We start from the raw sequence: 15,341 nt of genomic DNA, 5'->3' as shown, positions 1-15,341 counted from the left end.
TTTTTATTTATTAACCACAGAACCTCTTTTACTCCCTAATTATGCCAAGCGCAAGCCAGATACACAAAAAGTGGCATATCATGAAAATACCACTGCTTTCTTTCTTTCAATGTAATACCTACTGTATTTCTACAGAATTTCATCACGAAAAAATAAACAAACAATGTTTTTACTTCAAACTGCATTTTCCCCCTCGTGGAGAAACAAAACATCCCCCCAGTATTAGACTTAACCTTCTGCAGTATGTAATTAATGCTGAGTTTGTAAAATGTAGTTCACTGACACCTTACCTTACATCCTCAAAACATCATTACGCCACCAATACAAATCACTACAATCTTCTCCAAGGCATCATGACAGGGGCGAGGAATTAAAAAGGATATTATAAACAATGATTACATGAGTATAATGATTATCTTTGATATTAGTTAATCACTACTACCACTAAAAAAAATAGAATTATTTAAAATGAATTGATGAATACATGTTTTATGTATTTACATGTACACCTGTATATTACCCTATGTCATCAGAGATCTAAGATGAGTCGGGGGGGGGGGGGGGGGGAGGAGGGAGGGGTTGTTTGAGGGATTGTTTTGTGATATGATTTTAGATATTACGTTTGGTATGAATTAAAGACACGTTAGTTATTATATATAGATTTATAAATCTTGGACCCTATGGAAGAACAGATCTATCATGTTGATAGATCTGAAATGGGCTATCCACCGTTACATGTTATCATCATTGTCACATGTCAACTTGTTTTCATTGTATTTTGATACTTCAATCTTGATTCATGTTTCAGTTATGTCATGTTCAACACTGTTTATTTTGTGTATGATTTTATTGTTTTGGAAATAAAAACAAACAAACAAACAACCATCATTATCATAACTTCTGCAATCCTCCCCAGCACTACAATTATCATTGTTATTGGCACTGGGTCTGCATGAAAACCATTGAACAATACATCTTTTTCTTTTTTTTTTAACTGGCAGGGTTTAAAGGCTTCATAAAGACAGTCTTTTAAATGTCACTTCCATTGAAATCACTTTTCATTATAAAAAGCAAATAGAAAATATCTTCCTTCCTCAATTCGAACAAGATGGAAATAACAAAAACAAAAACAGGAGAATAATGACAAGTGGTATTTGTGACCACAGCTTGCCCAAAAATATAATGAAGAAATGAACATGAAATGCTCTTCAATGGAGGCTTCATTCAAATAACATTTCATATGCCACTAGTTGTGTCCGTTATCACCTTTTTGTTTTCTAGCATTTGAAAACACCTTTGGCTACTTGGGGTATTGTGTAGAGCGGCACTCATGAAATGGAGTCTGAAAATTGAGGCCATTTCTCGCAAGGGAGTGAGAGGATGGGTGAGAGTTTACAGAAGGGCTCAGCTGCTTAATGACCTCCATGCCTGTTGTGTAAGACAGACTTCTGTCTACTGGCTGAGGAGGGAAGAGACTTCTCAACTCAGAAGGGGTGTGGCACTTAATATATGAAGAAGCATGGACCACGATACCAGTCCCCCCCCCCCCCCACCCCAATCACTCCATGTAATATCTTGTTCTCTTCTATACCACCCCATCCCACTTTCAGTAACAAAGGTACACACACAGATACGCACAGGTGGGACTACGTCCTTTGTGACCTCACAATGCAGCATAATTATGGATTTAATCCATTTTTCTCTAATAACACAATAGACTCTCCATTCCTTTTCTTCCAGAGGTTCTCAATTCTACCAGGGACGTGACAAGAAAATGTTTCAAAATATACCCCAACATACATGAGTTGAAGAAGAAGAAAATATGTCAATAACGCCAGCAGAGGGCCATGTTTGCTCTCCCACCCAATGTAAAGCAGAGTCAACACGAGGGTTGTGCTACTGTGTCGATGTGAAGAATGAAGTCTACCTCCCCAAGACTGTAGGGAGTGGAATGCCCCAGCGGCAAACCCACATCAATGGGCAAGATGGTTATGACTACGCACGCAGGATTGAACACAGACCTGTGATACATTCCTCACAGGACTGGTGCAAGGCGACCTCAGTGAAATCTTCTCAGCTTTGTTGTTCGTCTGTTTTGTTTTGTTTTCTCTTTTTCTTTCTTTTACTGCCTTCTGATAGTCATGTCCATCTCATACATGCTGGATTGATGGACAAAAACCTTTTTTTTCCCCATGTGCTTTCATTTGGAAATCAAACAAATTCAGACACATATTGCATGTACACTCAAGTTAATCCTTCAACTACCATCAAGCCACCTGTTTGTAAGGAGGCCAAGTAGCACTTGAAGAGATGGGTCTGAAAGGGTTAAGGGGGTACCAATGAAGATCAGTGAAAAGATGGTGATGAAGCTTTAACAAGAACAAGGCCATCTATCCTCCTTCCTTTACTGAGTGAGGTTGAAAACTTGAGAAAGGATACAAGTCTCAATGCTGGCTCCGGAGATGTAGCCAGATGTGTCAAAGTTGATGCGGATGAACTTTCCCTATAGTGATGGGCAGAAAGACATATATTTTTATAGTTAGCAATAGGAACATCAGGAGCGACTCTCATTCCATAAACACACATTATTCCATCACGATGACAGCACTGGCTGCTTGATTCAAATCAACTAAATAAAAGTTTTGTTGTGCTACATGGTAATCTTAATACAGACATGGCAAACTTTTACCTTTTCTACATTTCTAGTTCAGGCAGTAGATAAAGCAAAGGTGAATATACATGAGGCTCAATTCCTATACATTCTTCAAAGATACCATTTACACTAATGCATTTTCTACATGTCTGTAATCAAACTGAAATGGAAATCCACTGACTCTCAGCAGTAACAAGAGTTTTTTTTTAACCCTTCATCAATTAGCATCCCCCACATTGCTTGAATACATTATATATCTCATAGAGACACTTCATTCTATATCTATCCAGGATATATAATAAAAGAGACAAAGTAAAGGATCTGATATCAGATATGTGACTTTGAATTGTTGAGAAGTTTACTGCAAACAGCAGACATTCTGAATATGAAATGTTGAATTTCAGTTTCATTCCATCTTTTCCTTGCTCCAGCTGGACATTCTGCAAGAAAGACAGATGACGCTGTCAACTGAAGTTAGAGATTTGCTTACAGAAACCAAAACCAAACTAAGGAGGAAAAGACTATAAAACTTTTGATACTCGTCTCTCCTACACCGGTAGCGCTCCACCGTTCTCTTTTCCGTCACCATCACGTGACACGTGGCAGGCGGTGACGCGGAGAGGCGGTGGGGGGAAAAGGTGGTAGTACTTACGAAACGCGAGGAGTTGTCATTCTTGACGGTCTTGGCGTTGCCGAAGGACTCCAGGATGGGGTTGGCCTGGAGAAGCTGAGCTTCCAGCTCTCCCTACATGGATGGGGGAGGAGCAGGAGGAGGATGGGAGTGTCAGTGTTACCCCGGCGATGTTGAGATGCCAGCCACATATGAATATTCCAACATTTGTCACTTGCACAGATGTCACACCCATCCAAAGAAGCCCCCCCCCCCCCCCCCCCCCCCACCAATTTCAACTCGTGTCTCAAACATCCATGTCTGCCCTCCCTGGAGGTTGTTGTTTTGCATTTTCTTCAGTTTTTCCTCTGCTAACCCCCCCCCCCCCCCCCCCCCCCCCCCCCACATCAATGTTTTCAGTGGAGTTAAAAGTTTGGCAGAGGTGAAATCGAGATGGAAGGAATCATACTCCCCATGAAATAAACATTTCTTTTAGAAAAGTACACGAAAAGAGTACAATTTTGGCGATAAAATCATTCAAGATGTCTGCAGGTACATTAGCATGTGTCACAGATGATTTTTCTTCCCGACCATACTTTTTTTTTTCTGCTGTTCGACACGACAGCACTATATTTGACTGATTTTGTGACATCTGTGATTAAGTGATACATTTCAATACAACTGCTCTGTCTCTTTCCCACCCTTTTGTTACATGATCTTGTATTTTATAAGCAAAGTGAGAATGACCTGCAATCAAGGTCCATTTTGTGTCTTGAGATTCCAAAATACTGCTTTACCTCAACGACTTTTCAACAAGTTTTATTCTATAGACTTTGACTGACAACTTCAAATTACCTAATAATCACGATGTTGACTTCTCATGTTTCTTAAAGTTGTTTTCTTTTGTACTACAGTGACTAACTCCAAACTAATCATCATCATTCATGAAAATGATCTACAAAAATAATCTACTGTACTTCTTTGCAATAGCACAATTGTTTTAAGCATGTTCCTGATCAGAAATCACAGCAACGGAAAACTTTTAAACTCTCAACGGTTAAAGAATCAACCCGATATCAGACACTCATGCTTGCTTGTACATTAATCCGCTTTGTTGTTTTGATGGTGAAGTTTTTTATGAACAAACACGGCAAACGATTAACGAGAAATGCCTCGATCCAATAAAACACGAATTAACAAACAACGCTCACAGAGATTGGGAGATAACACTGGCAAACAAGAATCTGGAGAATGCTTGATACAAAAGGGGACAGTGAACGATGGTAGAGAAGGGCAGTGTGGGTACATATACTGTGCTTCAAACTCACAAAATTTGGCTCATAATACGAGAGTGGTATATATGCAAAATGCTTAAATAATTCTCAATTTGCATAAATGGTTGCCACAGATAATTCTTGACAAAACTGCGTGACCATGCATAAATTGCGTGATGGAGTGGTTGCGCCCACTCAATTTCCAAGTCACATTTAATGGCATCAAATGAAAGTCAAATTTATGTTGAAGAATGAAGCATTATTGGCTTGCTTTTTGAAAATCATATTTGATAAACTTAGAAATTTCTCTCAAAAACTCAACAAAACAGAATTTGGAATGCATTTGAAATATCGATAAGGCGACATGCTGTGATTACAGAATTACCTGTTTCAATATCAAGCACTTACCGAATTTGTAGACAAGCAAAGTATTTTTAAACATATTTGTTCATAAATTGACAATAATTCACTACAAAAGACTGAAGACATAAATGAACAGATAATATTGTTTTATAGCATGAGTAGGATTAATATATGCTCCAGCACTGCGGATATTAATCCACATATATAAGAGATTAATTGTGGAAGTTATGATAAGAAAAGCTTTAAGGTATTTCATTATGGAGCGGGTTTTTGCATTAGTTATCTGTGGCACGTGATGACAGAAATATATGTGAGTATATTATGATACACTGGTGCCGTGACTGATAAAAGCATCATGGCTGCACAAATATTTCATTAGTGTCCAAACTTTTCCACAACTAAAATGGTGTGGTCTCAGCATATTAAGAGGAAGGAGAGTAAGAGAGCAAGAAAAGTTCGAATAACGATGTTTGGGAGATTGTGTGAGGGGTTAAAAGATGAAAAATGAGTCATGAATACTTACTACGATGTTCCTCGACAGGCTACCCATACTCTACCGAATTTCGGAGCAGCCAGCATAATTTTGCGGGCCCCCCGTGGGCAGGGGGGTGTGGAGGAGGTTCAAAATGTTGGACGGGTGAAAGTTGGATCGTGTGTGTGTTTTAGAAGATGACCCGGTGTGGGGAGGTTGAGGGGGGAGTCGGGGGAAAAGACGGGAGGCGATAACAAGAATGGGAGGGGGAGATGGGGGGAGATACAAAAACAAGAATGATAATCAAACCATTAACCAGAAACAGAACAATCTCCGACCACTACAGTCCAGTACGGAGGAAGAGGAGGAGGAGGAGGAGGAGAAGACTAGGATGCCAGGGACACGGGTGAAAATTCAGTAGCGTAAGGGTTAAGGGGAACACAGGAGGACGATGCACCAAGGTGGCAGAAGCAAAAAGGTGAGAGGGTGAAATTATATAATATAAGACATTGAACACAAAGCATGCACATGCAAGACAAAATAAATGCCAACTAAACAAACCTTATACACAATGAACATATCAAAATGGCTATGTGACACTTAATAGTGACCGGTGTCATTAGGTTGCATGTACATTAAAGAGTGTACACTTGTACTGTGCATGAAGCTTGTATGCTGGTGTACCTCAAGTTACAAATTTTGGCCGTTATGCGTGCCAACATCTCTATGTAATACAGAATACAAATATGAGTACTTTTGTGTGCAACATTCAGTACAATAGCTGATTCCTTTTCAACGATTTTCCCACACAGACAAAAAAAAAGAAAAAAAGAAAGCGAATGCCTTGGCTCGAAGATTTGTGGACAATGCCTTCACATTTTGTTGCAAGCTAAAATACAGAATTTCAATTCTAGACTTATAATCCATGATAACCATACATACAATTGTATATTAACCATGAGTATACAACACTGTACCTCTTATTCTACAATACACAAAATGTGATGTTCCTTCTGCTGTTAACTTTCTGCTCACATCCCATAGCAAGGGGATTTCTTCAAGGTTGGATGAACACTAAATAATCATTGTTATTCATGATTTGCTACCACACAATCATTTCCCAGACATTCCCCCATTTTAATTAAATGATTACATTGATACACAACACACGCATGCATACCAACATGTACATCCATGATTTAGGGAAGCAATTCAATTCTTCATGGTTTCTACACTGACATGTTACTTAAAAATTTGATTTATGGCTTATTCCTAGTGGGGCGATATGTGCAGAACTGTCATCTCCTACAAAAATATGACAGGAAAATGGATAAATATTTGTAAACAATGATATGACATATAACATTTTTCTCAAAAAAAGGAAGCTCTTCAAAAGGTATTCTGAGAGTTGCTATTCATAGGTACAAGAAAGATACAAATTGTCAAATGTACAGAATTTGTCCAAAATCATTTTATCTAATCCACCATTTCTTCTCAGGGTCTCTTGGCATTTTTGTCCTTTTGATAACAGCATCATCCTTGATAGCTCTGACAAGCAAAAATTTGTCAGCACATTTTGGTGACTAAAATAAGCTGCACAAATCACATAATACTAATAAAAAAAAAAAAAACCTGTGAAATATCATTAAAAAAAAACATGTTATTAAGTGTCGTGACACAAAAGAGTCACAATAATAAACAATTAAAAAAAATACCAAAGTGCAGGGAAATAGCAAAGGGGAGGCAAATTTCACAAGGATTAAAAAAAAAAAAAATGTGTGTGTAATAAAATGGGAGGGGGGTTTAAAAAAACAGAACAAAATGCCACATAACAGAACACTCCAAAAAACAAACTTTCCAAGTCTGTGAAGCAAGCAAACTGGGCATTTAGTTTTGGATGAGTTCCAGTATCTGTTTAAATAAGGATTGGCTTGTGAAAACAAACTTGATAATATCCAGATATTAGTGAATACTCAAAAACTCGTGTGTACAAAGTGGTTCAAATCACACTGTTGCAGCTTTGGAACAAGAAGGCAAGATACAAATCCAGAAGAATACAAAAATATCAAGAGTAGGAAGTTTCGACATACCGCATTTGGTAATTGATATGTTACTCTTTTTTTCTTAATCCTATCAGCTGCTATGTCCTGAAAGAGTTGAACATGGACAAAAAACAAAAAAACATGGTATACGAACCAATTACATCATCTGACGGGCAGAGAATGGGTGGGGCGGGAGGGGGAAGGGGGTCGGGATTGGCAGAGAGAGGGGGTATACACCACGAGGACACATTATACAGGCGCCAACAGAACAGAGAAAGGTAGGGGTATTGACATTAGGATGGGGAGGAAGGGTGATTTTTGAGGGTGGGAGACGCAAAAAATTGCATTGATTTGCTCAGATTTGGGGAAATCACAGAACCTGTACTCAAGAACAAACAGGAGTACGACAGAAGAGTTCCATAAATACGATACATTTGGTTATGAGAAACGATGAATAAATACAATTTGTATGATGTCTGAACATAGTGTAGATTTTGACTGTCATGCCGAAAGTTATGGCAAGATAGACAATAATCTGAAATAGACAGAATGAGTTTCTACCCCTTGATTATTATCCCTAGTGTCCTACAATATGATACATACACCACTGCATATAAACGAGAAAAAAAAGATTACGAAAAGATGAGACAAATATCTTTTAATATATACTGAAACCTGTAGTTACCGACATACAATTGTACGTTCAAACAATGTTTGTCTACATTGACTACTTTATACAGGCATGTCATTACAATGAATGGCGACAAGTACTTTAGACAATGTAACACAACATGGATACCCTATACACTCCCCCCCCCCCCCCATACCCTTGCCTTTTAGTCATAGGAGTGGACAGTATCCTGCAGTTTTACAACTGTTGGTTGTTGTTGTTGTTGTTTTTTGTCCTTACTGCACTATAAAGGTAAAACAGTTGATAATAATGACTGGAAAATTTTTGTTTGAATTAAGTAATACCATGTCAAATTATCTCATTTAGATGCAGCTTTCTCTTTCCTTCAAAATTATGGCAGTAAAGGTCATGGTATCTTTTTGTGAGGAAGGTAAATTTATGGGTTTTGCTTCAGCAATAGTATATGCTGTATAGCAAAATACTGCAGTACTTTTGAAGTATTAATCGGCTTCTCAACAACCTGGGGGAAAATGACAATACAAATACTACTGCAACATTACATAACCACCGAACATACGTAGTACATCCCTAAACTTAATAACGATAATCATACAATAATTGCCGAATACTGTAAAAGCTATCTAGAAAATTAATGTTCAGAACTTCAGCTGATGGCAACGAATACTATCTGCAAATGAAACGTGAAGATATAAAGTGCATATTATGTGTTAGTCTGGGGATTCTAGTACTGCTGCATATATTATGTTAAAAGCATGACTTTGCACTGATGTGTCGAGAAGTCCAATGAGGTACAGAATTTCCTCTTTCAAATATCATTCTGAGCAGTCTAGGAAAGAGGGGTAGGAAAATCTATGCGATCAAGAAGACATTGAGTATACCAGAAAACATGTATGGTATACGGACACGATCAGTGGCTCATTAAAAACTGTTTGTTCAAGGGAGCATGGTCTGTAGTTGCAGTGCAGATTTCCTTTTTCATTTAAATTTGAAAATAAAACCATAAAAATGAAACAAAACAAAAACTGAGAGTGCATGGCTGCTTTTGTGCATTCCTGATCACAACGGTCCAGTCTAAAGTGGACAGTGCATACGTAAGCGTCAGCCTCATACAGGCCTTTCTCACATAGACGTCACGTCTGAGTAACTGTGTGGCGTCCAACTTGGAATGTTGGAAAATAAGAGCTTAAGGGGTGGTCTAGTTTTTGGTTGAGATTGGGCTTCAAGTTTTGGGATTTTTTAAAATCTTTTGTAAGATAATGAGATATCACTTATGAAATATAATAGGAGCATACGATTCTAAGATTATGTGATGAAAATTGGTTTTGAAATGGCCGAGATCAGATCCAAAAACAAAGTTGCAGAGACTCCAACTCTCCCGTATTTGAAGGGAGATCTCCCGCCGAAAGCCAATTTTTGCAAAATCTCCCTTTCTCCCGTTTGAGATTTGATTTCTCCCGCCCTGGCTCTGTGTTTCCCGGTGGAAAGGATTTCTTACTTATTGTTATCGTATGTTGAAAAAATAAGCCATAGATAGCACCAGAGAACATCTAGAACCCTAGGAACTTCGCGCTTCGCACACACCAACTTGGAGTCTCCCGTTTGCTAGGGGTTTCGGGCGGGGGAATCTCCAGATCAGAAGGTACTTGGGGTTGGAGTCTCTGAAGTTGTTCTAATAGGTGGTGGGTCCCAGCTTTTATTAGGACCACTTTGTCTTTGCATATCTTAGTCATTTCAAAAACGATTTACATCTAATAAACTTTGAGTTCTTTTTGAAGAATTGTATGCTTCTTCAAATTTCATTAGTAGTTTCTCATTGTCTCACCAAAAATGAAAACAAAACTCTAAAAATTTGAAGCCCCATCTCAACCAAAAGCAAAACTATATACCATCTCTTTAATTTGATACAGGAATATATTCTTCTGGTATCAAATTTCACTTCGTCTGTGCCATCTTAACTTTTTTATCAAAACTGAAAATAAACAACTAACATAATTGTGTGATATTTTTTTGTTGAAAGCAGCTGATAAGTATATTTGGGTCTGCAATAATTCATTTATCACATGGTTCAACTGCCACAGCATCCCCCCCCCAAAAAAAAAAAAATAAAAAAAACAAGGAAACTGCATAGCTATATTTACTATATTCTATAAAGATTGCTACAGATTTATTTTATCATCTTATAAATCTCATTGACTGAAGCTTGCTGTGCTACATCCTGACAATGTTTTCAATTTACAATATTTGTAAAGCACACACTGCTATTGTCCCTTTAGTTCTCGAGTGTTTTTTTGTTTTTACATTTCAGATTTATAAGTTGTTATTTTCTGACATTAACTATTTTGTGGAGAGAGTAAAATGTTCAGTGGGCTGTGATAATCAGAGTCAGTAAATGATAACTGGCTAATGAGAGGGCATGTGGTTAGCTCAGATGTAGGTTATTAAAGGAAGCCACCCGATTGTAATGCATGATCATCTAGTGTTCCAACTGGACAGAGGACTACAGACAGTCTTCAAACCATGTTTCTTGGAAACCTGTGGAACCTTTTCCGTCTAATCCCCTTTCACCACTACAAAGAACTGTATGATCTGTATACTGTGTTTAATACAAAGATGAAATAAATAGTAAAACAACTTGTTCTGTAATACTATGAGCTGGGCATTACAGACCCTGTACCAAAAATCATAGAAATGGCGTATCTCCAACTGAAAATAAAAGAGATGTGTGTCGGATAAAATGCTAATACTAAATGTAGAAATAATGATAATGATAGGAAGAAAAGAAGATCAAAAGTAGGACGGTGTGATTGCCTTTCCTTCTTTTGTGTTTGGCTTACCTGCTATACTCCGTAAGAAAGAAGAGAAAGAGGAGAAAAAAATTGAGAGGAGAGAAAAGAGGAGAAGATTGCAAAGGTTACATTATATTCATATATTGGTTTATATCTCGCTCGACAGAAACGAGAGGACACGGTTGAGGGGTGTGGCCACAGCATCACTGGTGTCGTACGGATATCAATGAGAGAGAGAGGACCGAACACAGAAGGGACAACAGCAATCAAAAACAACAACGTAAATGAAAGCAACCACTCGCATCATGCTTCGTCGCATCAAATTGCACTGTTGAGGGAACGATATGAAGCCCACGGCAAGACGGAAGGCCGGATTCGGTGGGATTAAAAACGAGAACGACCGTGAATAAAACGGGGAAAAAAAATGCAATGGGAATCAGTTGTGCCAAAAAAACTCGGTAATGAATGAAATCAATATCACGAGATAGGAAAATAAAAAGTTACAACACACACTCTGTGGTCATTATATCGACCTAAAGAGCAATACTGTTCATCAATTACCAAAACTCACAACCCAGACAATCATACATGGAATGAAATGAAAAATTACAATCTGAAAACTTCAAATATATATATATATATATATATATATTATATATATACACACACACACAAACAAACACACACACACAGAGGCAAACATACACATGGGTGTACCACACACACAAAATGCTTGCAAACATTATCGTAATATTCTTCTTATCAGAACCTTATATCCTGTTATCATGAAAGGCAAACATTTCTGTATGTCATTTGCAAACAGATTGAGCACAGATTCCAAGTGCTACACCACATCGAAACAACAGACCTTTAGTCATTAGGGATGAATACTGTATATGCCAAATATTTTCTTAGGTTTTTAATTTTGCAAATTACACGAGTCAGGTGCTATTTGTGAATCTAAAAACATGAAAAAATATTGAATCAAATCTCAACATTATGAATGAGACGTGAATGCACATTCTTCTCAGCTTAGGACTGTACTCCACAATCGCAAATTTTACAACTCACGAAATTGTCGGAAAGTCTCGATGCGCAAAAAATAATACTCGCTGAACAAATAACATAATTACACAATTTCTAGAAATACAGCAGGGGTAGTCCAGTACTAAAATTTCCTTTTATCTATTCAGATCACTCTTCTCTGTCATAAAACAAACTAAAGCTTAAAACAGCAGAATCAGAGTAAGACTTTCTTTTTCTCTATTTAAGCATTTATATCACACACTCCCTCTCACCTCTAAATGCAATCACCATAACCCCAGCCACAAACATTCTAATCTTTATTTCAGTCGACAGCGCAGTCTCATCAACAATCCTCGACTGCGATAAATCAATTTCATCTTGTTAAACAGCTAGCAAACATCTGGGACACACACTGACCCTTCTGTCTACCTCTTCTACATCATCCAATTACACAATCCTTGATTTCAATTTTCGTCTTCTGTATATCCCCACCCCCCCCCCCCCTCAACCATCCCACACAGATGCATTTCAGCACCTTGAACCCTGAAACCATGCATGAAAAGAGGATACCTGACCCAGGGGACAAAATTAAAAGGTCTCTTAAGCCAAAGACTGATTACAAGATTTAACTTCTCCTTGTTCCCTGTCCCATTTTTATCAGAGGGGGGACTTTGACATGGTATGTGGTCCCACATACTGGAATCTTTGTATGTGAAATGTCAGTTCTCCAGAGAATTTCAATAAACCAGGACAGAACTCAATTTAAAAATGGAGTAATGACATTAGTATATCTGATATCAAACTCTGAGATTTCTTAATCAGTCAATCAATCGTCACGTAAGTCATATTATATTCGTCTGCGTTTATGCCTGTCTGTATTTTTGTCTGTCTGCGTATGTTTATCAGTGCATATTTGCGTCTGTCTATCCATGTACTTAATGCATGTGAGATCGAAGACCATGCTTCTAAATTTTTTGCGTCCCTCAGCATGTGCACAAACCTAATCTCATTAAATCAAAATGATTCGTCAACCAGAGCTGTCAAACACTTTCTGACCAAGATTTGATGCTTTGAAATATCTGTCATAACCGTGTCGAGGTTGTGTAAGTCAGACCAGGTCGTCGAATCAATCATCATTCACTGTGCAGGGGGCCTCCCCATAGCAGGCTCATTAATGTTGGCAGAGCCGGTCTGCAACCACGTCGAGCAGCAACCATGAAGAAACAAGCCATGTAAACACGGGACGGGCTAATAAAAGATATGCACAGATAATCATCACGACATCCGTACCCTGGTGTGTATGCCTCCATGCATTCCAGAAAGGTGCATAATGTGAAAGAGATTTTTAAGGATAATCTTTAAAGCAGAACTTTTGCCATATTGGTGCATTTCACACCATTAAATATCTTCTAATCATTGTTATCTGTTGCTGTTTGCTGTTGTTGAAGATGATAACGACAAAGATGTTGATTTGCAGGGTGCAGATATATAGAAACAAACCGTCTAAATTTTGCAGGGCCTTCTATTGAATGAATTTAAGAATAACACATCAAATTCAGATAATCCCTTCCTTTATCTTATAAAGTCTGTACCTAAACTGCACTTCTAAATCTTCACAAGAGCAATCATCATTCCATCACCTTCTTCAAATTACCAAATGCCCTCATAGTTCAACAGGTTTACCAAAGAAGAAGTTGCTGGGTACAGGAGACATGACGACGTCTGCCCTTTTGATTAGGTGGGGAAGATTGGCTATAATTAAATGATGTCTTTGAAAAGACCTTCCATCACTCCAGTACAGCTGCCCACAAGTGACCTAGGATCATCAAGGACATCAGAAAGTTTGCGTTTCTTTAAAAGATCTGTCACCTTGTCCCAAACTTAATTGATATTTTCGCTGACTGATGATACTCAAATACATATGAGAGGATGAAGACAGAATTGCCAAGTATAATTATTTACTCATTCATTCATTCATTCAGTCTTTCATTCATTCATTCATTCATTCATTCACTCATTCATTCATTCTTTCATTCAGGCATTCTTTCATTCATTCATTCATTCATTCATTCATTCATTCATTCATTCATTCCTTCATTCATTCATTCATACATTCATTCATTCATTAAACCATCCAGTCATCCATAAAATTGAAACAAAATCAAAAAAATTATAATCATTACAAATCAAAAATTCAAAAATTCTCCTACAGACACATCCTATTCTGGACACAGACTCCATCCTGCAATACAACTGCCCAAAATCTCTCCACACACGTGACCAGAGAACCTGATTTCATTGCTTGGTTTGAGAATACGCAGTCCCCATCTTCACTCTGTGATTTCAGGATGCCCAAAATACCTGGAATTTCGCATCAATCTACACCCCACAAGAGGAGAGGAGGAGGAGGAGGAGGAGGAGCCCAAAACACACACACCCCTGGCTCCTTACCCCTGGATCCTACTCCAAGCTCCAAGGCATGCCAGCCAGGATGAGAGCCTTGCAACAAAAGGGCACACGGCAAGAAAGCGAAACTTACGGCAACCGCCAACAAATGATCATATAAGAACAACTGCAATTCATGCACGAAGAAGAAAAAAAAAAATTGTGTTGATGCTATCATCATATTCCACACTTAAAATCACAACAAATCACCATGCATACGACATCTACTTTATAGTTGACATGTGTCCACTTTGTTTAGATACTGACAAATCATCCAGCAACAATGATGGACATTTTTTTTCTTTCTTCTTTCATTTTTGGATTACTTCATGAAACTCTGCCAGGACTGTAGGGTTTCTGCAAGCACACAGTATACAAAAAGACATTCTTCTGAGAGTATTGAATATCAAAACTCAATAACACCATCATTCAATCTGGACAAAGAAGAGTATAAGAACCGGCAGAGCACATGCAGGTGCAGATTCATGCAGAATTATTGAATATATGTGAAAACTAATCAAACGGTAACAATTAGAGCATCACTGAATACAATGCAGAAATAATCTGCCACTAGACTGAAGATTCCCTGTAAAGTGTTTGCTACCCCCATTTGAAAGGGATCGCAACACATCATAGGTTTTCCTTGGGGGCGTATTAGAAATGGGTATGCGAATTCAGACACACTGTCGACAGCAATGATTTCACACACGAAGATGCCGAGTATTGTGGGCTTCAAATGCTCCAGAGCAGCCACCCAGGAATGTCCCCTGAATTCTGCTCAGGACTGACCGCTATACACCATGTACTGCCAATTATCAATGACTGAATAACTGAACAAAAATAATACTCCATTTGATTCAAATGGGACAGTGATGTAAAATCCCATTTGGTCTAAAGCTCTGCAGACATGAAAAATAGTGTCCTTCAACATGTCTCCGACATATACAATTCTTGTAGGATTGCAACATTTCCCCCCACCTCACCTCCCATGCCCCAACCCTTCAGATACAAGTTCACA

The 15,341-nt window shown here is 38.2% G+C and overlaps 1 protein-coding gene across 1 annotated transcript in view; it reads right to left on the bottom strand.

Annotated features, from left to right (window-relative positions):
• LOC139720965 (uncharacterized) overlaps positions 1 to 15,341 on the bottom strand; it is a 150,296-nt gene that overhangs the window by 67,382 nt on the left and 67,573 nt on the right. Inside the window, exons 5-7 of the mRNA XM_071632295.1 lie at positions 7,463 to 7,519; positions 3,306 to 3,398; positions 2,440 to 2,503 (exon numbers count right to left, since the gene is read on the bottom strand). Of these exons, the coding sequence (XP_071488396.1) occupies positions 2,440 to 2,503; positions 3,306 to 3,398; positions 7,463 to 7,519 (214 nt within the window). The remainder of the gene's footprint in view (positions 1 to 2,439; positions 2,504 to 3,305; positions 3,399 to 7,462; positions 7,520 to 15,341) is intronic.

Source organism: Diadema antillarum, unplaced genomic scaffold, assembly GCF_040938485.1.
Source record: "Diadema antillarum isolate AM-2024a unplaced genomic scaffold, OU_Dant_1.0 scf00000135, whole genome shotgun sequence".
Classification (NCBI taxonomy): Eukaryota; Metazoa; Echinodermata; class Echinoidea; order Diadematoida; family Diadematidae; genus Diadema; species Diadema antillarum.
Note: the sequence above shows the minus strand (reverse complement) of the source record. Positions and strands in the feature narration are given on the sequence as shown.